The sequence below is a fragment of the Lynx rufus genome, unplaced genomic scaffold (assembly GCF_022079265.1).
Source record: "Lynx rufus isolate CCGP_SWC_20201006 ecotype Redwood Valley unplaced genomic scaffold, mLynRuf1.p SCAF_4, whole genome shotgun sequence".
In the NCBI taxonomy this organism is placed as follows: Eukaryota; Metazoa; Chordata; class Mammalia; order Carnivora; family Felidae; genus Lynx; species Lynx rufus.
Window position 1 is genome coordinate 115196952 of NW_025814856.1, and position 22772 is coordinate 115219723.

Here is a 22772-nt window from a genome sequence, read left to right on the forward strand (position 1 = left end):
ATGACAGGAGCTTCCTCCAGACAGAACTTGGGTGGCACTCTTCAAGTAACGAAATCTATTTTACCTTGTAAAATTTGGTTTTGGAATCCCATCATTCTTTCCTAAGGAAAGAGTATACCAAAAATTATGTTCTTAACTGTATTACATTGCACATGCTGCCTTTTACAACTGTCACTAGAAGGAGCATGGAGTAATCAACACAGGGCTTGCCTACCTTCTCCACACCAAGGGCCATGTTTGCAGGTCACCGTGGGGGTAAGAGAGGTGACAGGTCCCATGAGCTCCTACTGGTTCAGCCCTCAGCTGCTCTCAGTGTCCAGGCACAATTATAATTATAACCCATTTGTGGCTTGTGCATGCATGTGTCTGCTAAGCCTGCTGGGAGCTTAGAAAACAGTGTGAAAAATACAAAGGGAATCGGAGAGCTGAATTTTTACCTGTATGGCCTTAGGCATTGTACTTAACCTCTCAGGGCCTTAGTTAAGGCAGCTGTAAACTGGGTATCACACCCACACCTAGCAGAACTGCAGCCAGGATGAAACAGAATAATTTATCTAAAGCATCTGGCAGAGAACCTGAATACATCAGGCACTCAGTAAGTCCTCTCTGTTCTTTACTGTCATAAAATAATATTTAGATCCTGTCCCAGTTCTCCAAACGCCACCCATCAACCAAGAAAAACCAAGTATTGAGAACTGACTATATATAAGACATTTGTTAAGAAGCGACGAGAGGGTAAGAGACAGGAAAACATAAGAATGACCCACGGTTTCATGCTCATAATGAGTTAGGGAGTTGAGACATGTATCCCCAGGAAGTAAATTTAAATAAGGTAACATTTCAACTGGGCAGCACAAATCATAAATGTTGCAGGGGATGAAGGAGACTCCAATATCCCAGGGAAGGTTTTACCAAACAGGTAGCATATGGGATGACCTCTGCACGCATAAGAAGTATGGAGAAAGAGGTGAAATAAACATAAGCATGGAAGTGACTGGGGGTGGATCTGTGGCTGAGTCACAATCTTATGGTCTTTGGGCCTTCTCTAGCCCTTAAAGATGTTTTTTTGTTGTGTGACAGTATTTAAAAATCAGAAGATCTGGCAACACCAGGTCTGCTGTTGTTGTCCTACAGCAACCATGGTTTAGAGCTGAGCTGCCTTTTTCATGCTGGGCGTACCAGTTTATCATGGTTCTGCCCTCACTGGCTTCACTTATTCATATTAGTTGTCTGTGGACAGGCAGGTTCCTAAGTCTTGGTCTGGGGTATAGTTGTGAAACAGTAATGGAAGAGATCACATGGCCTAACTGAGAAATAAAGCTAGAAAGTAGGTTGGAGCCAATTCTGGAGGGTGTTTGAGCCTTAGAATAAGAAGCCTGGGGCTTGTTTTATAGAAAAGGGGAAGTGAATGGAAATTTTCAAGAGGAGAAGTGACAAGAGATAGAGATTACACTTGCTCTATCAGGGCAGTCAGGACAGTCACACTGGATAAAGGAAGAGTAAGGAGAGGGAAGTTTACTTTAAATGCACTGAGTTTGAGTACTCTAAGGCTACTTTAAACGTTTATTTAATTTTGAGGGAGAGAGAAGGTGCACATGTGCATAAGAACCCAAGAGGGGCACAGAGAGGGGGATAGAAGATCCGAAGCTGGCTCAGCACTGACAGCAGTGAGCCTGATGTGGGGCTTGAACTCACAAACCATAAGATGGTGACCTGAGCTGAAGTCGAACACACAACCAACTGAACCACCCAGGTGCCCCTACGGCTACTTTAAAGTGAAGGTACTGGGTAAAAACATCAAAGACCAGAGCTTGCTAAAGAGGTCTGGATGATTATGGGAGCTACGGTAGGAAAAGAGTGGCTGGGATGACATTAAGTGTCATGTCAGATCCAGTGCGAGGGAGTTGTAAGCAGGGGTTTGAGGTGAGCTGGGATGGATGTTCACATTTGGGCAATGCTAAGAGAATTCAGGAAGGAGGAAGAGAAGAAAGACACAAACAGGGGAACAGGGAGACATAAATGTCATAGAAGCCAAAAAGAAAGGACGAGTGGAAGAGAGCACACTATGAGTGTCAAAAGTTGCTGGAGGCAGATTCATCAGCCTGACCATTCAAAGGTCACTGGATTTGGTGTGTAAATGGTCCCGGTCTGGGACACAGGGAAAGATGCCCCTTGGAAAACAGTAGGGGCATGCCCTTTTAGTCCTTTAGACTGAAAGGAACTACGGATAGTCAGATAATCAGCCCTCATACCATCTATCCCACTGTTTTCCCCCAAAGACTCTTCTCGCAGTTATAGCTCATTGATTAGTAACAGCAGTTGCTCTCACAAATAAGCCGGGAGGAAAAATTTCTTCATGATCAATCCAAGTATCATTTTATTTAACAGTATAGATTAGAACGTGGAAGTACCATGGGCATGGAGCTTTCAATACCTATCTGCCAGCATCTACCAACAAAAATTAATATCTAGTTGCAAGATGCACTCAGTCTAACATAGTCAACTGTCGGAGGTGCTCCATCTCCTATGATTAACATCACACAATACATTCTTAAAGATACAATCTAGGTTACTAAGTGCTTGTCAACTCAACATTCCAAAATTTCATGAAACAAAGAAAACACTAATTTAAACATTAAATCTTAAATTACAAGTCTGGGGCCTGGTTATTTCAAGCAATAACTCTAATACTGGATTCAACTTAGGACAAGGTATGATTTTTTATCTCCCAAGCACCAAGAAGAATCTCTATTATCAGCTTTCTTCCCAAACTTGAAATATATCACCATTCTGGATGTTAATTTTTCCACTCTGGAAATCAGAGGAGTAAAATTTTATTTATTTTTTTGTTTCTGCTTAACAAAAACTCTAGAGATACGAGAGAGCAAGAGAGAGGAGAGAGAGAGAGAGAGAGAGCAGGGGGTGGGCAGAGAGAGGGAGACACAGAATCTGAAGCAGGGTCCAGGCTCTGAGCTGTCAGCACAAAGCCTAATGCGAGGCTTGAACCCACGAACCACGACAGCTGACCTGAGCCGAAGTCGGACGCTTCACTGACTGAGCACCCAGGCACCCCCAAAAATATGATCTTTAAGAAATTAAACACAATTAAACATAACTAAGCCTCTTTCTAAACAATCTGGCACAAGATCTTATATAAATTGAAAATGTCTAATATAAGAAAATTTACTTTACTCTAAAATTTCCTTTATGGTTTAGTCCATGTTTAAAAATGTTTCTAAGACAAATATTTCAACCAGTGACTGACAGCAGGGACACCTGTGTGCTCTGGGTTCCAGACCAGCCAGTGGAGCTCTTTTCAGTAACATATGGCTGCTTTCTTTCTCACTCCAGTGAAAGGGAGACTGGTGCATTACGGTCACCAAGGAAGGTTTGGTCACAACTGTTGAGTGAACACCTATGGCTTGGGGTTGAGCACTGTGCTCGCTGCTATGAAGAAGGCCCAGTTTTAAGGCCTCAACTTTCACAGGGTTTGGAATTTAATCAGTGACATCATAAAAGGACCACATAAGGCAGCCCACTAGCAGCAGATGAATATCCCATTCATGGGAATGTCTGACCAAACCTCCACCCTCTCTCCCATCATCCCCCACCCCCATCCAGCACATGTTTTAGCCCTAAAGAACCCCAAATTTGCTTTGAACCTCACCTATTCCTTAGTGTGCCCCAGGAAGCCAAGGGTAGCATCATTCGATGGGCAATGAGGAAAAGTAGGGAAGAGAAGATAGCTGTTCTGTTTCAACATAATGAAACAACCACCCTCGACTGACCACATACTGGGGGCTGTACCATGAGCTTTACCCACATGATCTGTGCTCCTCAAATTCTTTCTAGGAGGCAGGTCTTGTACTCTCTTTTGCAGAATGGTGACATCGAGTCTGAGGTAAGGTGAAAAACTACTAAGTTGTTTCAAGTTAATATCAGAAGGGGCCTACGTCCCAAGGCAGGCTGATCCCCAGCAGAGGATTTCACTGAACTCTGCTCTTCTGAGGCTGTGAATCCAAATGGTCCATACTGGGGGTAAGGGAAATGGATGCACATGAACATCCACTGGACAGATGGACAGATACAGGAACTTGGCCTTTTTATTGGCCTTGAATTGCCAAAAATGCCCCTATAAAGTCATTTTCCATCTATGTGCCAGTATGCTGGAGTTCCTTTATGCCTACCTGAAATTTATTTTGTTTTTATTTTCTAGTGAACACCTGACAAACAGCAAATAGCTATATGGGATCAGCCAATTTCCTTTTCTAAAGGCAGAACTGACACTCACACGGGAGAATTAAGATAGTCCACAAACTCCTAATGCTCTTAAGATGTTTTAATGGCCATTTACACATAATTCTATTTTAAAAGGTTGAAATGTAAAGGCAGAAACTGAAACAATGTTTTAAAATGGTCAAACCATAGGGGCGCCTGGGTGGCTCAGTCGGTTAAATGCTGACTTAGGCTCAGGTCATGATCTTACGGTTTGTGGGTTCAAGCCCTCCGTCAGGCTCTGTGCTGACAGCTCAGGGCCTGGAGCCTGCTTGGGATTCTGTGTCTCCCTCCCTCCTGCCCTTCCCCCATTTACACTCTGTCTCTCTCTCTTTCTCTCAAAAATAAAATAAACATTAAAAAAAATTTTTTTTAAAGGTCAGACCATAAAACTCTTCCTTTCTTTCTAGACGAACTTTTCCATATTAAACATTACAAATACTGAGAATCATTAGTCACATTTTATTTTGTCCTTTCTTTCTTAAAAGAAAAGAACTGACTTCCACATCAAAGTCTTGGCTGTTCCTCACCTCCGTGACCACCTCTGCCTATCCCTCCAACATCTGGGTAAATAAGCCATTAAACATTAAAATGGCTGGGTAAACATAGCCATTAAACTAACTGCCACTGGTTAAGATATTTTTGTCTTTCAGCTAAAGGCACTCATATAAATTCCTTTGTCTAAAATGGTTCTAATAAGTTAGTTTTGTTTAGAAGTAAATATACTACTCACACATCTAAGAACACCCTTAGGCCTTTCTCACAGCATTGGAATCACAAGATTCATGGTGATTTGACCCACATCGAGCAGTTATGTTACAGGCACATAAGAGTTCTGAAATATCACCAAGAATATAGTAATACATACTATAAGCTATCTTTAGGAGAAGAAATTTAATGTGTGCTATTGTTAAACTTCATTGAAACCATAATATGTGAAATATTTTTTAATATATGTTTCATATGCTTTGTGAAAAGTATTTCTAACAACTTGTAGGGAGAATTTTGGTGTGAAAGATGTAGAATTCTCAAACATGAATTCAGTGGCTCAAATCAGATACGAGAAAGGTACTTACTATTAAGTACTCTTTGCACGTTAATAATACATGAGATCACTGTCAATAGTCAGTGTTGAGAAGACTACAAGAGCAAATCCAAACTATTTTATAGGCTTTAAAAAATGATCACACAGTGCTTTAAATCACAATACATTTATATTCCTTTGAAGAGAAGAAATATATAATCATGGGTGCACCTGGGTGGCTCAGTCAGTTAAGCATCCGACTCTTGATTGTGGTTCAGGTGCTGATCACACGGTTCTGAGATCAAGTCCCCCATGGAGCTCTGTGCTGACAGCACGGAGCCTGCTTGGGATTCTCTGTTTCTCCCTCTACCCCTACACCCTGCTCATGCATGCACTCTCTCTCTCTCTCTCTCTCTCTCAAAATAAATAAACTTTAAGAAAAAAATATACATAATCATGGCCTGGGATCTAAAGTATCAAACTAACATAAGCTTCCATTTATTTATTTATTTATTTATTTATTTATTATTAAAAAAAAATTTTTTAATGTTTATTTATTTTTGAGAGAGAGACATACACAGAATACAAGCAGGGGAGGGGCAGAGAGAGAGGGAGACACAGAATCCAAAGCAGGCTCCAGGCTCTGAGCTGTCAGCACAGAGCCCAATGCAGGGCTCGAATCCACGAACTGTGAGATCATGACCCAAGCCAAAGTCGGACGTTCAACCAAATGAGCCACCCAGACACCCCCATAAGCTACCCCTTATAAAAATTACATACCACTTTTCATTTCTTTAGGAATCAAACTTTGATTTTTCTTGGCCATATTGCTCCCCAGATATTTTAAAACCAAACAACATATTCCTACCTTCACCTGCAGCTAGATGTGGCTATGACTAAGATAAAAGCAGAAGCCGTGTGTGATGGACACATGTGTTCTTGACCTGCTCCATCCTGCTATCTGGACTGGGATGCTAGCATCCCTCTTGATTTCAGGACATAAAGGCCAGACTCCAGGGACACTGGAGCGAAGAGCTGGAAGGAGTCTCAGTCCTGGCTGATTTCAGAGTGGCCTCACTAGTTCTACCAGCTCTATACTGCACTTATTTTTATTTTCACATGAGAGAGAAGTATCCTTCCACCTTAAGTTACCATTAGTTTTTCTGTTACATACAGCCTTCCTAATAACAAATAATAAATTAACAAATCATATATATACAAAGCACATTTTCAGGAACTCAAACACATGATAAGCAGTGCTTCTCACATTTCTCTATTATCAAAGCAGGCAAAGCACATTTAAGGAGAGATAAGTATTGTGAATTTATCCTGACCTCACTACTGTGGATTTCTAGAATATGCTGATGAAGAACACGTTTGCCTTGCATGTTTTTTCCCCCAAAAGAACAAACACACTCCCTAGGAGACTATAATAGAGCAAATCGTCATAACAATTCTGAGATGTGTGCTAGCATTATGCCAGTCAGCACTGGCAGAACTTGAGCTAACTAAAGTATTTTTACGGAAGTCAACACAGTGGTAAACAAAATGGCTTGCAATGCCTTTAAATTCAGATCAAATTGCAACAAGACACAAGAGGGTGCATTTTCTATGTCCAACTCTGGAGAAGAGATCCAAAATTAGCGCGAAAAAATCTTCATCATGTTCCTTATTTTTTCTTGACAAAACACGTTACACTATATTGATGGTATCGATATCGATATCAAGCAAGACAAGAAAATTTAGGGGCAAAAATTTAACTCGCTTTAAGTACTAAGCAAATCTCTCTTTATAACAAGTATATTTATTTAAGGCACACTGATAGGCACGTAATTACTGAAGGAATAGACCAGGTGCTTTAATATTAGAACTGCTACCTATCACGAGTCCTGATACATGTAGCCCTTGCACCAAAAACGACACTCACTTAAGGCTGAGAACTTAAGTAGAGATACCCAGCCAAGTATGCAATAGGCAATTTTAACTTATACTTTTCATCTTCACTCTAAGTGAAACTCATTTACAGGATTAAAGGATTTAAAAGATTCATAAAGTATCCTGTATGAAGACAACAGACAAGAACAGTTAAGTCTGAAGCAGAAAAAGATACAGAATTGCTCTAAAAATAATTTTCTATCACTATTCAGATTACAATAAGATATTTTGGGGATTACAAGATATTTTAGTTTTCTACATTTTCTGTTCACTCATATTTAACCATTCCCTCTAATTTCATATTTATTGAAAGATTTGGGGGAAGGCCTGCCAGCCGAGAAGCAGCGTTATGTGTAAGGCAAAAAGCTGCAAACAGAATGAAAAGAATGGTTTCAATTGTAGAGCAAGAAAGCCCCAAGGGCAGAAAATGAGGATAATGGGAAATGGGAGGGGAAGGTTATAATGAGAAAGACTGCAAAGAGAAATGAGAAAAAGCTCAATTATAGGTATGTTAAAGGCAAAAATTCTCCTGCTCAAAGAATATCCCTTTCAGACATGTGGTTGTCAATTACAGCAATTCTGTGGCACTGCACCCTTTCAATGAAGCAATAATTCGATTGAAACATGCTGTGAGATTAACATGCGGTGATTATAATCAACAAATTGCCATTCACTAACATTTCTCCCTCACACTTAGAAGACTACCTCAAGTACACACTCTTATACAGAAAAATCACTTACAATTTTTTTTTCTGATAGAATGCTAGTTTCACTTGAGGAAGATGGCATAGCATTTTATGGTTAGTTTTTTAATGTTTATTTATCTTGAGAGAGAGCAGGGGAGGGGTAAGAAAGAAGGGAGAAGGGGAGAGGGGGAGAGGGAGAGAGAGACACAGAGAGAAAATTCCAAGCAGGCTCCATGCTGCCAGGGCAGAGCCTGATGTGGGGCTCAACCTCACAACTGTGAGATCATGACCTGAGCAGAAATCAACAGCCAGTCGCTTAACCATCAGAGCCACCCAGGCGCGCCGGCACAGCATTTCAAATAACACAAGGACATCGTATGATCTCACTTCAAATCTTTCAAATGTCTGGGGAAGTGACACACAAGATCTCTGAGAGAGAGAGAGAGAGAGAGAGACACGGAGAAAGAGAAAAGAGGTTTTTTCATCCTTTGACATTGACTTAGACTCCAGTAACTTCAGTTGGTGATGTTACAGTAAAACTATGGCCTTGCTAAAATTACTAGATTGCCAATTCTATTGACACGGCATATTTTATCTTCATGAATTTTAGAATCTGTTGCTCCTTCCAATTTGCTACTCTAAACATGCCTGTGTTATACCACACATTTAAACAAGTATCTGGAAATTCAGGGGGACACCAACAAAATCGTAAGTGTCTGCAGTGCAGTATTAAATATACCCAAAGACCCATAACTAAGAAAATATGTTAATTTTACAAACTTGGGAGATTTGGGAAAAGCATCACTTTTTTAAAGGAATAGAAATCCATTTTCTTTTTAAAACAACAACAAAAAGGAAACAACAAAATATAAGAACAAAAATCAGTACCGAACTAACTGAAAATCTGTACTGTAGAGATTCTTACTAGGTATATATTAGGGAGACAGAATATGAGAACTAAACAAGCTGTTACCTTTCTCAAATTTATTTTTATGAGAGAAAATTCAAGTTATACTGAGGATCTGTGTTTCAAAAGCAACCTGCATCCTGTATCAAAGAGACTAGATAGATTTAAGACAGTATTTTCTTCCTGTAATAATAAAGCTGAAGACTCTCAGGGCTTCATTGATTCTACATGAACTTTGTGTCTTTTCAGACAGGGCCTTTTATATAATTTATCTTTCAAAATAGATTGTAATTTTATATATTCAGATCCTTTGAAAACTGACGATTCATGTACCAGAGTATTTTATTATTTGTAATAATTTATCCTCCAGCCATTCTAGGAAATTAGAAATTTACTCAACTGTAAAGAAATACCCAAGGTTCCTAACGGTGTCATCAAATTGGGCATCTGAGGTGAAGGGAAGGCAAATAAAATGTAAATAAGGAAAATAAAGCAAATAAAACGTGCAGCAGTGAATGAAAGAGAAAGCCCATTCATTTCTACATCTCTCACACTGGCTGCAGTTTACACAGAAAACCCCTCATGGTTCACGGTTTGAGAACATCACCACCAGGACTGACTTTACAGAAACAGCAGTCCCATGTGAATTTCACTTAGAATTCATGTGAAGGAAACTCTGAAAGACCCTCTGCTTCACCTCCAGGCTCTAGGATAAGAACTTCACTCAAACCATCAGAAAGTGGTGATATTTTCCTTATAAGTATTCAAAGAAGAAAATCTAGAAGTTTGTTGAGATGTCCAGGTTTTTCAACATCCTTAGAGTCAAGAGGCTTAAGACTTAACGTCTCAGGTAATTCTTGCTCCATATGTATTTCATTTTCCCTTTCTTATCTTCAGATCCTCTTGAAATTAATTTTCCATAGCCTACAATATTTTAGTTTGCTTCTAGTGTGCTCTAGACTATAGCTGAACACAAAATATGGGAAGAGGTTGTGTGGATTCAACATGAAAATGATGCAAATTAAAAAAATGCGTTCCAGTGATCTGTTCGCATTCTAAATATGAATTGTATGCCTGGAAAGTATGCTGTACTCCTACTTATATCTTCATCCATTACACACCTTCCTTTGCCCATTGGTTATGCGGTAATGAAACGTTCACATTTCCATTATTAATCAGTGTATGTTAATGACCTTATGCTTCAGCTCTGTCTCACTTCATTTCACCTTGCTTCATTACCAACAAGAGTATTAATTAACCCACGATCTACTGGCAGCGTAAAAGCATCAATTCCCTTGTTATCATACATAATATCACATGTTTAAAGGTGGTGTGAATAGATTAGATCAGATGATGAGTACCTCAAATGAAATCCATGGTCAAAATATGATTTTTAATCACTTCTCATGCGAATGTTCTGACATAGCATCAGCTAGTATTAGGGTCTCTTCCTTCCCTTCTTTTGTAACTTTCTTGAAGCCCTTAGCTCACCCAGTGGCCATCCTGCTCACAGCTGGAAACCAAGAAGCAGGTCTTTGTGCGGAGATTAGAGCACTCTTAAGTAGTTACTGAAGCACCTGATTTGGGGTTTATAGCTAGAGTTGAATGGTATGTTTTTACTTCCATTACGCCTTTTATCCATGACTCTATTCACTAGAAAAAAATGATCTCTGGAATAAAGCTAGGGATACACCTGGGTTCATTTCCAGATTCAAATGATCATTCTATCTCTGTAGCAGCTTAGTTAACTTCTACCTTAGCTTCTATGTCCATGAGCTGGGGATAATTATCCTGTAAAAAGATCCATCTGCAGGGCACCTGAGTGGTTCAGTTGGTTGAGCATCCAGCTCTTGATTTCAGCTCAGGTCATGATCCCTAGGTCATGAGATTGAGCCCCACATCGGGCTCCACACTGAGCATGGAGCCTGCTTAAGATTCTCTCTCTCTCTCTCTCTCTCTCTCTCTCTCTCTCTCTCTCTTTCTTTCTCTCTCTCCCCCCCCTTTCCTCCCTCCTCTACTTGTGCATGCTCACTCTTTCTCAAATAAAAAATAAAAAGTTTATGAATAAATAAAATAATCCATCTGATGGAGAGGATGTTTGGATAAATGGAGGGCTATCTTGAGTAATTTCCAAATCCTGGCTCCCAAATCTGGAAGGGACCTCAAACATCACGTGGCCTAAGTCCTCTGCTTTTGTTAATGAGGCAACTGAGAAGAAAACTTCTACATAATTCTAATTATCTCATTATTTGTCAACATTAATTTACAAAGTCTCCCAATGCTTCAATTATGGTCTCCGTAATAATTCTGCATATTAGTAACAGGGAGGGAAGTTAAGGGAATTGCCCCCAAACCAAACCAAAACAAAACCCACAGTACAGAGTATACAGCAGAGCAGAAACTATATTTTCCCATGAACACTTTTACCTCCAGCTTTGTCTCAACAGCACTTTGGGGATTTTCACGGTAACTGTGGATAGCTATCTCAAGCCTTGGCTTTATCTGGCAAAGTAAGCCTTCACTGAACAGCGATGCTCAGCATCTCAGGCATACCCACGGGGGCTGGAGTTGGTGCTAATGAATTTATTCTGCTGTTGACTTTTTTATTAAAGCATGTATGCAAACAAAATTAACCTCATATTTAAATGTGGCAGTTTCATAAAGCTGAAAAAGACCTCAAATGGCAACCTATCTAGTTATATGTCTATGAAAAAGTTATTTTCACAGGTGAAGATGTTAAAAGATGGTATCAAACATTTCCGTGGATGCAGATTCTACGGCTTGTATTTCCAGCTACTACCATCTGGGGACACCTATACCTATTTCAAATTTCTTTCTTTTTTAATCTTTATTTTTGAGAGCTAGAGACAGAGCATGAGCAGGGGAGGGGCAGAGAGAGAGAGGGAGACAGAGAATCGGAAGCAGGCTCCAGGCTCCGAGCTTTCGGCACACAGCCTGATGTGGGGTTCAAACCCATGGACCGTGAGATCATGACCTGAGCCGAAGTCAGTCACCCAACTGGCTGAGCCACCCAGGTACCCCATCTTCTTCTTTTTTTAAAAATTTTTTTTTTCTTTTTAACGTTTATTTATTTTTGAGACAGAGCATGAACGGGGGAGGGGCAGAGAGAGAGGGAGACACAGAATCAGAAGCAGGCTCCAGGCTCTGGGGCTCGAACTCACGGACCGCGAGATCATGACCTGAGCTGAAGTCGGACGCTTAACCGACTGAGCCACCCAGGCGCCCCCATCTTCTTCTTTTTTATTAATGTTTATTTTTGAGAGAGCAAGAGAGCTCGTGCACGCACCGTGGGGGAGGGGAAGGGAGACAGGGAGACAAAGGATCCAAAGAGGGCTCTGCATTGACAGCCTGACAGCACCAAGCCGGATGTGTGGCTCGAACTCAGGAATTGTGAGATCATGACCTGAGCCAAGAGTCAGACCCTCAACAGACTGAGCCACCCAGGCACCCCTCAAATGTCTTTTCTCTTTTTTTTCAATTAAGTCTATGTCCTTTGGTTCTGAACTTTGTTGAAAATAACCAATAGTTTCATGTTAATTCTCTAAAATACTTTAATACATCAAAATTTCCTCTAGCTTATTTTTTTTTAAATTTTTTTTCAACATTTATTTATTTTTGGGACAGAGAGAGACAGAGCATGAACGGGGGAGGGGCAGAGAGAGAGGGAGACACAGAATCGGAAACAGGCTCCAGGCTCTGGGCCATCAGCCCAGAGCCCGACGCGGGGCTCGAACTCACGAACCGCGAGATCGTGACCTGGCTGAAGTCGGACGCTTAACCGACTGCGCCACCCAGGCGCCCCTCCTCTAGCTTATTTTTAAAGACATGTGGATATAGTGATCCTAAAATAGTGCCTGTAATGATACTGGTTAACATTTAATATCCACTATTTTCCTATTTGCTTTTTTGTCTGAATCCTCCCACTGGAATATAAACCCCATGAAGGTAAGGAGTTTGTTTACAACTGCATCCCCCACATCTAGGACATAAAGAAGTTAAAGATATTTGCAAAATGAAGGAATTAATTATTCCTAAGGTATTCATTCATGGGCATACAGAAATTGAGTAATTAAAAATGCACGGTTATATTTTATCACAGAATTAGTGTATAAAGTTAAAAGTAAATTATGGGGATGGCTAGTATAAAAGATAGGATGTAGTATATTTCACCACTGGGGCAAAACTGCCAGTTTTCCTTGGCAACAGACTATTTCTGAATATCCCAAGATGGCTTGGTAATAAAATTCTATAAATGGATTTTACTAGTAGGTGATAAATCAAAGCCATTCTTTGGAAATGTTATAGTATATAAATTCTCAAAGGAACTTAAAAAGTTTCCCACTGAGCAAGGTTATACACAAACACACATAAATCACCACCAGGTATGGCCACTGAGCATGGGTTCCAAGCTTCCTCCCCCATCAACATTCTAACTGCTTTGAGTCCAAAGACAGGCAGCAATAATAGAATATGAAGGTAGACTAAATAGCTAACATCCTTGTACAATGGGTAAGTGATAGTGATTTCAGCGTAAAGTGACCACAAGCTTCCGGAAACTGTCTGCATGAATTCTAGGGTCTCTCCTCCAGATCTGGAATTCTATGGTTCTGTGACATTTGGAAAGATGTTGATTAGATCCTTTTGAGTGAAGGTGTTTTAGTGATGAAAGATATCTCAAAGACCATCTTTTGTATGGTTTGCTCAAGGTCTCAGGAGCCCAGATCTGGGGGGGACCCCAGACTTCAGAATCTCAATTTAGTACCCTTTCTACTCTGCCATGTGCAGAGTTTTTCTCCTTCCTAAAAACACTATTTCTTGCAGAAGTAAGCATCTTGGCTGTGAGACATAAGGGCCACCCAAGGATTTTTATGGTGTGACAGAATCCTGCCAAAAATCCAAGTGGGTTTGGTTCACTCTATCATCACCTCCTCATTCCAAACACTGAGAAGTCGAATAAACAGCTGTGTGTCCAGGACCTCTGTCTCCCCCGATTTTTTTCCTTTTTTAAAAACATCACTTCAGTGGATGGACCAATCGGGTAGGTTTGTAAATTGTGAAATTGTTAGGCTGCAGAGGCTCAGGGACAGGGACCAGTGGACATGAGGCTGACCAGTGGACATAAAGCCCCGAAGAGGGGTTGGAGAGTAGAGGGGAAGTGGAGGAAAGGGGAAATGATGCCCCTCACTCCGAGGCAAATATATATTTGAAACTATTAGAAACTTGGAATAAATCTTAAAAAGCTGCTGGGGGTGGGGCGGTAATGAGACAAGGTCAATGTTCTATTTCCGTGGCTCTCATATCTGGCTGCATATCAGCATCACTTGGGGAGCTTTTAAAGCCAGTAAAGCTTAGGTCCCATCTCAGGCCTACTGAATCAGAATCGCTGGGGTGGGACCCAGGTGTACCACCATCTAAGAATTTTCTATGCCTAGTCTCAACAAGTTTTAGTTCTGCAAAAGCTATGCTTCACAGTTATTACTGTCTTCTTCCCAGAGGCAGCCTGGCACAGAAGTAACAAAAATCTTTCCAGAAATCCTAAAAGGTAAGGGAATCAAGGAAGAAATTCACCTAAATTATCTTCTCTCTTTCCAATGACCGGGAGAAAGGCATTCTTAATTTTTCTTCCCAAGAAATATGCATCAAGTGCTTATGACAGGCTTGGTGCTAGCCAGGAAGAAGATTAAAAGAGTTAATAAAAAATGAAGTGCCTGTCCTAGCTTTCCTCAAGGTTCTACCAGTGCATTGCCCTAAAAAAAGCCATTAAGCTGGCAATGCAGATTAACTTCTGGACTCTATCGATGGAGTGAGACACCCCTAAATATAAGCCAGGTACTTTCATTGTTGCCTCACTACAAAGATAAGGGACTCAGTTCCTCAATGATGTGCTCAACCTCCTAGGTGCTGCTGAAAGCATAGCACCAACACTGAGGCAAAAGTAGGCATTTGCACACCGAGTATCCGACCACAGACTATGTGAGTTACTTGTCAAGTAACCAAACCAGCCACACTCTGAAGAAAGCAGGTCAAGCCTAATAGGATTGAGCTGGTCCCAACCATCCTATTCTCTGTTCGCTTTTCTTAAAAACCTGTAACCTTGAGTGCGTTTGCTTCAAAAGGACGCATAAAGAATAAGGAAATGGAAAAAAAGAGGGGAGCAAATAATGTATTTCCCCTTGTGTTCTCCCTGAGGTAGATTTGTCATAATGCAGATTCAAAAAGAAAAATCAATAAGAAGGTTTTTCTTGATGTAATCCATCCAATACATAATTTCCCCCCTACTTTGAACCAGAAGTCATTATTCCCAACAGTAGTATCCCTAAACAAAACATACTGTATCCTTTCCAGGGAGGGCAAAGAGTTAACTAGGAGCAGGAACCCTGTAGACCTTATAGACCAGGGCTGGCTGGGGGGTGGAGGGGGTGGGAGGACTCGCTCTTCTATCCCTCCAGCCTCTACTCACAATTCCTTGTTTTTCTTTCTCCTTGCCCGCTTTGTCATTGTCCTGGGCTGAGAATGCTCAGTGATGTCTACCCTCTGGGAAGATGAAAGACAGAGCTGCTTGATTTTTCCCTGTCATTCCAAATGTTTAAGTCAGAACCTGAACCTTGACAGAAAAGGTAATCTTTGAAAGCTGCTTCTGTCACTTTCCATGTTCAGAAATAGATATCCAGTGGCCGGTTTTTCCATCTGAAACAATGAAGAATCATTCATTCATTCATTCTTCATTCTACAGCTAATCGTGCAAAGAGCCCTTATGCCTAGTTCTATAAGGGAGGAAAGGCACACATAGAGGGGATTATGAGAAAACACACATGCTATGCGTTGTGTGGAACTAACCATTTAGGGAAATCATTAGTAGGCTGCTTTTAAAAAAGCATCTCTGACATTATTTTTGCTTTTAAAACTCAGTTTGACTTCATTCATACGGTGATAGAACACTATATATTGTTTTCTATTCTGGACTCAGGTAACAACAGGAATACATTAGGTCAACCGCTCTGCCATTCTCTTTCCTAGTCCATTCAATTAAGTCAACGTTTTTCCACTTGCACGTTAACATCAATTAGTAATCACTTCAACTGCTCCTCTGTGAGTGCAGAAGGTCTTTTATTGGGCCTTGCACTTACATTTTCACAACTAAGTAAGTTTTGTGGCAGAGGGAGGGGAAATTCCATCTCTTGCACCATTATTTTCCCCAACCTCTGGTGGGTACAGGAATGTAAGAACCCAGAACAGACTCATCCCAGTCTCCAGGAGCACTTACGTCCTCCCACATGCCCTTTCCTCCTCATTGGCATCGAGGCCATGTGGACGACCACCATATGGCCCCAGCTGGCCCCATATGGCTCCCTCTCTCTAAAAGGGGTGCTTAAGAACATAAAAACGCTGCTGTATACTTTTATTGCAGCCCCTTCTCATTTTCCTCCATCTGTCTTCCATATGTTTATACGATGCTATTAGGCTCTTGCACACATAGGCCTTTTATGATAAGGGTTGCCAGCCTGGCCAAAATAACTAAAATTCACCTCTGTTGGTAACAAGAGGCCTCGGTTACTTTCAATATGAGATTCATCTAGTATTCAAACTAGCACAAACTAAAAACCACTATTCTTCAATTTGCCCACGAAATTTATTTTATTTATATATATATGATATTTCTTTTTCATTTTAGCAACAAAAACCACATGCTGGCTTTTCTGTTGTATTTTCTCCAAGTGCTGTATGTGAAGTTTTGAAGAACCACATGGGACTTCACTTAGGCCTCCCTATTACACACCCATCAATCTCATAAGTTTGACTTTTCATTTTCATAAAGTTCTCCTTGAATTGGAGGAAAAGTTGCTACTATGCTTTCTTCAAGTGTCGCTACAAAAATCTGAAGTCTCATGCATCCTCTGAAAACTCTGAGGAAATGAGTAAAAATGAGGAGAGGCTGAACTTGACAGGGGTCTTCTTGCCTGGCTTAGGACAAGCCACTGAGCTCTGGTCCTCTTTGCTTTGCTTTGCTTTGCTGAGCACACGGCTAAAGTGACACATTTGACCCCAGTGTTGGTATAACAGTCACTAGACACCACGCACAACATCATTTCCAGCAGTGGCCAACTCCTAGCATTAGTAATCAGAGTGATTTCTCATTCCCAGTGTTAAACAGTGGGAACTTGTTAGTTGCCACCTAGGCCGTCTTTCTCAAAAACCCAATGGGGATTAGAAAGAAAGAAAAAGGAAATCAAATTAGGACTAACACTGGCTGTAATAATTTTTACACTTATCGGGAGCCTGGGTGGCTCAGTCAGTTAAGCGTCCCACTTCGGCTCAGGTCACGATCTCGCGGTCTGTGGGTTCAAGCCCTGCGTCGGGCTCTGTGCTGACAGCTCAGAGTCTGAAGCCTGCTTGGGATTCTGTGTCTCCCTCTCTCTCTGCCCCTCCCCTGCCTGCACTCTGTCTGTCTCACTCTCTCAAAAATAAATAAACTAAAAAATATTTGTAAATAATTTTTACACTTACTAATATGACCTAGACACAAATTCTCACATTATAGAGAACCGTGGGTACTATTAAAAAGAAGCAAGCATTCAATCTCCCCAAATATGTATCCACATTGAAAGGTGTCCTTTTGCAGATTATTTCCTATAACCTAGTCCAAACCACCTGTGTAAACCAGTATGGTAATCAGTACATGGAAAATTATGCCCAGTTCCATGATGATTGTATCTGCTATATATAGAACATGGGAATAGTGCTCAAATGCACAAAATATCAATCAATAGACATGCAAAAACAAATGCCAGCCAATGCCATGAGAATGTTTTTCTTTCAGCCTGTGTATAAATGACAACTAGTGATCCCCCCCACCCAGACCCCAAAATAAAGTGTCTATTTGAATACTGAGATCAAAGTGTAACATTACTGTAGGATAGGAGATTAGGTCATTTTCCTTTTCTTGTTTTTAACTCACTTACACATTTCACACAACTTTGTTTCTTGAAATGTCCTTCACAATGCAATTTAGAGCCAGACATCAGGTTCGGACAAAAGGAGAAGAGAAAAACAAAACAAAACAAAACTACTGGGACCTAAGGAAACTTGCTCCCACCTGCGCTGTCATTTCACAATCTTTCCTACAAGGGAAAAACCTAAGGTGTTACCCTGCAGGAATTCAACCTACAAACACTTTTTATTGATGCAGTCAGTATACTGTAAACTGTGGATATCACAAGTGCTGTGATAACAGCAAAAAGTGCATTTTAGTCAGATCAAGTTATAGACAGAGGCCTATTCATTGGAATGATGTTCCATGCTGGAACAAATTACAAATTTGTTAAGAGAATTTTGGTTAAAAGATGTACGTACTTGCCCTTTGGTGATAAAGGAAGCATGATTAGGTTATTTTGTAAATGCAAATGATAGTGTTTCCCAAAATGCAAGGGTGACAAAGCTAAATGGGTATTTTGCTCCCAGATTAAAGAGAAAGGACAAGAAGTCTGATCAATAAGCCTTCAGTGAATTATAGTTTCTGGTCTGCCAAGCTATGAGGATGATATTCTGCACAGCAGGGCTTGCTCTGAGCAGTTTGTAAATCACCTGGAAAAAGGCAGAAGTTGCTGCGAGGCTTATAGTTGCTGAGTAGTTGCATTAATTGTTGACGTTTCTGCAGGGAGGCTGCTCCCCTCAGCTCAGCACTTCCCACAGGCCAGGTGAATGCTTGTCGCTTGTATTTCTTCCCAAGGAACACTGGCTATTAAGATGCTGGCCTCTTGCCAACTGCCTTTAGGTGAGATTCGGTAAAAATTGCCAAAGACACAAGAACATCTGCCTTCTTACCGTTTTCTTTGTACAGCGACTTCCCAGGCAGCTGCTTAGATCTACATGTGTCCATTTACTGGATTGAAACAAAACAGCACGAGGCCAAGGGGGGAGGCACACAAAGCATATGCTGTTTCTGCCCATGCTGATTTAGGCTACAGTGGGAGCCTTGCCCCTAAGGATATTGACAAGGGCAGCTGCAGCTGTGAGTCTGGAAGCTGGAGACACCCCCCCCCCTTACCTGTTTCTTTGTCCTGGACTTCTTCCAGGTGCAAGTCATTCAAAAGGTGCTCCAAAATCTTCTCGGGGGTCCCGGACACGACCACGTATCTGTCAGAGAGCAGAGAGTCCACGGAGTCATCCTCGGTGGAAGACTGCGAGCGGCTGCTCCATTCATCGTCCTCATCCTCCTCGTCAATGTATTTGAAATAAGGCACATCGAAGGTAGGCAAGGGCAGCTCTCGGTCTGAGAGCGCTGCGGATTCCTTCCTCTCTAGATGAGGGTCAAAGACCCTCAGCCGGGAGCTGCCCATTGTGAACGACTACTAACAAAGGCATCCCCTAAGAGCTAAAAGATCTTGCCATCTCTGTCCTTTCGCTGGGAACTGAGTCCATCTGGCTGCCAAGAGCTCTGCAGTCAGCTAGAACGCTCGAGAGGCGGAGAGAAAAGAGGGAGGGAGGGACGGGAGGCAGCGGGAGCGAGTGAGATGGAGCGAGAGAAGGGGAGGCAGGCAGAGCCGAGGAAACAGGAGCGCGTGCCGCGGTGCGAACTCACCTCCAATCACTCTCGGCGCTGCCGCTGCCACCGGCCAGGGGGGCTGGGCCACAGCACTGCACCTTCTTCAGCACCAGGACGTTCCTCTCCTGCTCCTTCACCTGGACCGTGGCCACTTCCTCATCCAGCTTGTTTGGGGATGGAGCGATGGATGGGAGGAAAAAGGGAGAGAAAATTACACAGGCAAAAAACCAAAAAAAAAAAAAACCCAACACAAACAGAACAAAACAACCCCCCACCCCCACCCTAGAAAAAACAGGAGTAAACCGAAGCTGGGTTTTCTCAAGTTGCTTTCCACCATGATTTCTTTAAAGATTCTGTAAAAAAGAGAAGTCTGCTCAGGAATCTCCCTCTAATGGTAGAGTGTCCAGGTTCAAGTTCTATGGACACATAAAGCATTTGGGAGACATAGATACTGTAAAGGAAAAGGGAAAAAGTAAATAAAGTGGGGCTTGGATTCAGAGAGTTCACTTTTAAAACTACCTGAATGATTTGAATTAAGGAATCCAAAGTTCAAAGTTTCAGAAAAACACAACATATTAATTGCACGTGTCTTCTCTTTTGTCTTGTCAATGCTTATTAAACATTCGCCATATTAAAACTGGCAAGTCATAAATCATTTAAACACTAAAACAATGAGCAAGCCCTATTTAGTAGTTATAGTGAACACATACTATATTCATTTACATCACAGCCTTACTTTAAAAGGTGGGCAAAAAACTGCCCATTCTATCGTTTCGTTCATTTCCGCCCCCCCCCCTCCCCGGACATAAGATGGTCTTCAAATTTATCATGTACCAGTTTTGCCGGAATACAAGCAAAAATGGATCTCTAGTTAAAATCTCATCTAGGCTGAAATTCGCATGTCATGGGTGAGTGCACTGACTTTCTTCACCTCAGTCCCTTTTAAAAAGGAGAGAAGGCTGAACAATCACTCATTTCTGCACACACAGCTTCCACAGCCCAGAGCCTGCATGGCCCGCTGACGCGGCTCTCTGTTGGGAGTCCGGCTCACTGCTGACCCAGCAGTGTAGAGCCCGACCCTGAGGGATGAACACTTCCAGAGTACATAGTGTGAAATTCTCCCAGTGTGTGACACCCAGCAAGGGGAAGGTAGTCCAGGAAAAAAAGAACTGTAAAATGCATGTCAGAAAACCTAGCTTCTGTATTTCTGAGGATTTGAGCAAAAGATTCAAGAAAGAAAAGTTGAAAGTAGGCTTCACCTTAAAAATGATGTCACCTCTTTCAAAAGGGAAACTTGCCCCAGAGTTCCTACCATGTTTCTGCCGCTGGCAGAAAATCCAACCTAAAATTAGGTGCAAACATTAAAAACAAAATTTTCCCCAATGGGTAAAATGTACTAAGTCCGCTATACTTTATTAATCAGCGCCATAGATCTAACAGGGATGTCAATGTATTTTATTCACCTTTCATAAGGATACGAAGGCACTTATCTTGCCTTAAGTGTCAACCAAATCATTGATAAAATTATGGTTTCAACTGTTGATGTCCTGATTCCCAAGAAAATGTAGAGACAAAAATAAAAAAATACGGGTCACTGTAAACATTTTATGATAATTAAAAATATCTTTTAGCGGCAAATAATTTTACTATGTAAAACTGGTGTATTACATTTCAGCAAGGTCAGATGCTCAGTTACTGTGGCAATTAATGTTGGATATTCATTGTTAAACTCCCTGAGGACGGCAGTGTGACTCCTGTAACATGAATACCAATGTGTAATTGCTATCTTTCATTTCTCCAAAGGGGTTCTTTTGTTATCCATGTAGTTGAAGTGAAATAAGGTGGCTGGAGAGAGGGGCATATATTGACCAAAAAGAGAAAAAAAAAAGGCACAATATGGGTCTGAGATACCGAGACAAGGAAACAAATAATTCACTCAACAGTAGATCTGAAAGGACAAAAATCTTTCCCTGGTTTTCCTCTCATCGTAAGCCAATATTCATTTTATATGAGCCTGCTGTCATTCCGAAGTACATTTTACATTCTACATGCACGTGATATATGGCATTATTAACTTCCATGGGTCCCGCACATACATATGGATGGGAAGGGCTTCTTTAATGTCTGTGTAACTAATATGTATTACAGGGCTGTGCACAGAGCAGCCACACTCTGCTGGGCAGGGAAATAGCTGAATCATATTGATGTACTATCAAGAGCATCTTATGTCATAGTGATAGCTTCCATTTTGAAAACCTGTTAAAAAATAAAGGAAAAAGCAGAAAAATCGATGTATAAAGGGAGATGTAAGTTATCTAAAATTGCCATGAAAACATAAAAATCCTATGTATTATATGTGGCTTTCAAAAAAGAAGAGACTATTAATGCCTCGTGACCCATGCACTCTTACCTAATTGCTCTTCCTGAAAAAGAGCAGAAGTACCATGATTGAGGTTCTGAGGATGAAACTTCCTTCTGGTGCTTGCTTGGTCAAGGATAAAAGTATTTGGAAGGTCTAATGATGGAAAATTGATCAATGACAAATAGTTGGTCAAGTGTATGTAAAGGATTGAAATGGTTAATTTATAGTCAGTCATTCAACAAATAGAGGGTCTCCTATGTACAAGGCAGTGGGCTGGATGCCGAGTGGCAGGCAGAGATGAGTAAGCCAAGTCCCTTCATCTTAACTAACAAGTTAACAGGCTCCCTAACAATGTAACTGTAACTTTGTAAGCACCCTAAGATGAGGCCAAATACAAGAGTCCACACAAAGATAGAATACATGGGATGTGATAGTCAAAGATGACTCTGGGTGACAGGGAATGGGAATGCCATGAAATGGGACAAAAATGCAGAGAGAAATGGGTTTTGGTGCGACTGGTGAATTTAGTTTCAGATAAGTGATGTTTCAGAACTGTAATACATCATACTATAGATACTTAGCAGGTAGATACTTAGAAATAATGAACCAGGCTTCTGGTAGAGGTCAAGGGCAGAGACAAATTTGTGATTTATTCAAGTTTTGGGAGTGGATGAGATTGTGAAGGGAGAAAAGGAAAAAAGGGAACTATAAAGATGGGGCTAGGGGAAGAAAAAAACACAGAACGTAGGGGAAGAGGTAGAGGGTCAGAGTCTTGAGGAAAGCTAGTTATAGAGATTATGAAGAAGTAAAACCAAGATGAGCCCGAGAATCTGAAGGGCATGGTCTCAAGAGACTCAAGAAAAAAGGTGGTCTGTTGCTGTAAAGTTTACAAAGATATGTCTAAGAAAAAGAGATGACAAGATCAGTTTGGTCCAGGGGTGAGAAGAAAGTGTTAAGGTGTGAGTGAACAGGGAGGAGGTACACGTACATACACACACACACACACACACACACACACA

General features: G+C 41.2%; 1 protein-coding gene across 1 annotated transcript in view; it reads right to left on the reverse strand.

Moving 5' to 3' along the window:
* The window catches only part of RAPGEF5 (Rap guanine nucleotide exchange factor 5), a 73744-nt gene extending 54559 nt beyond the window's left edge, over positions 1-19185 (reverse strand). The window contains exon 1 of the mRNA XM_047097277.1: positions 18894-19185. Coding sequence (XP_046953233.1) covers positions 18894-19185 — 292 coding nt within the window. The remainder of the gene's footprint in view (positions 1-18893) is intronic.
* Positions 19186-22772: the final 3587 nt, after the last annotated feature.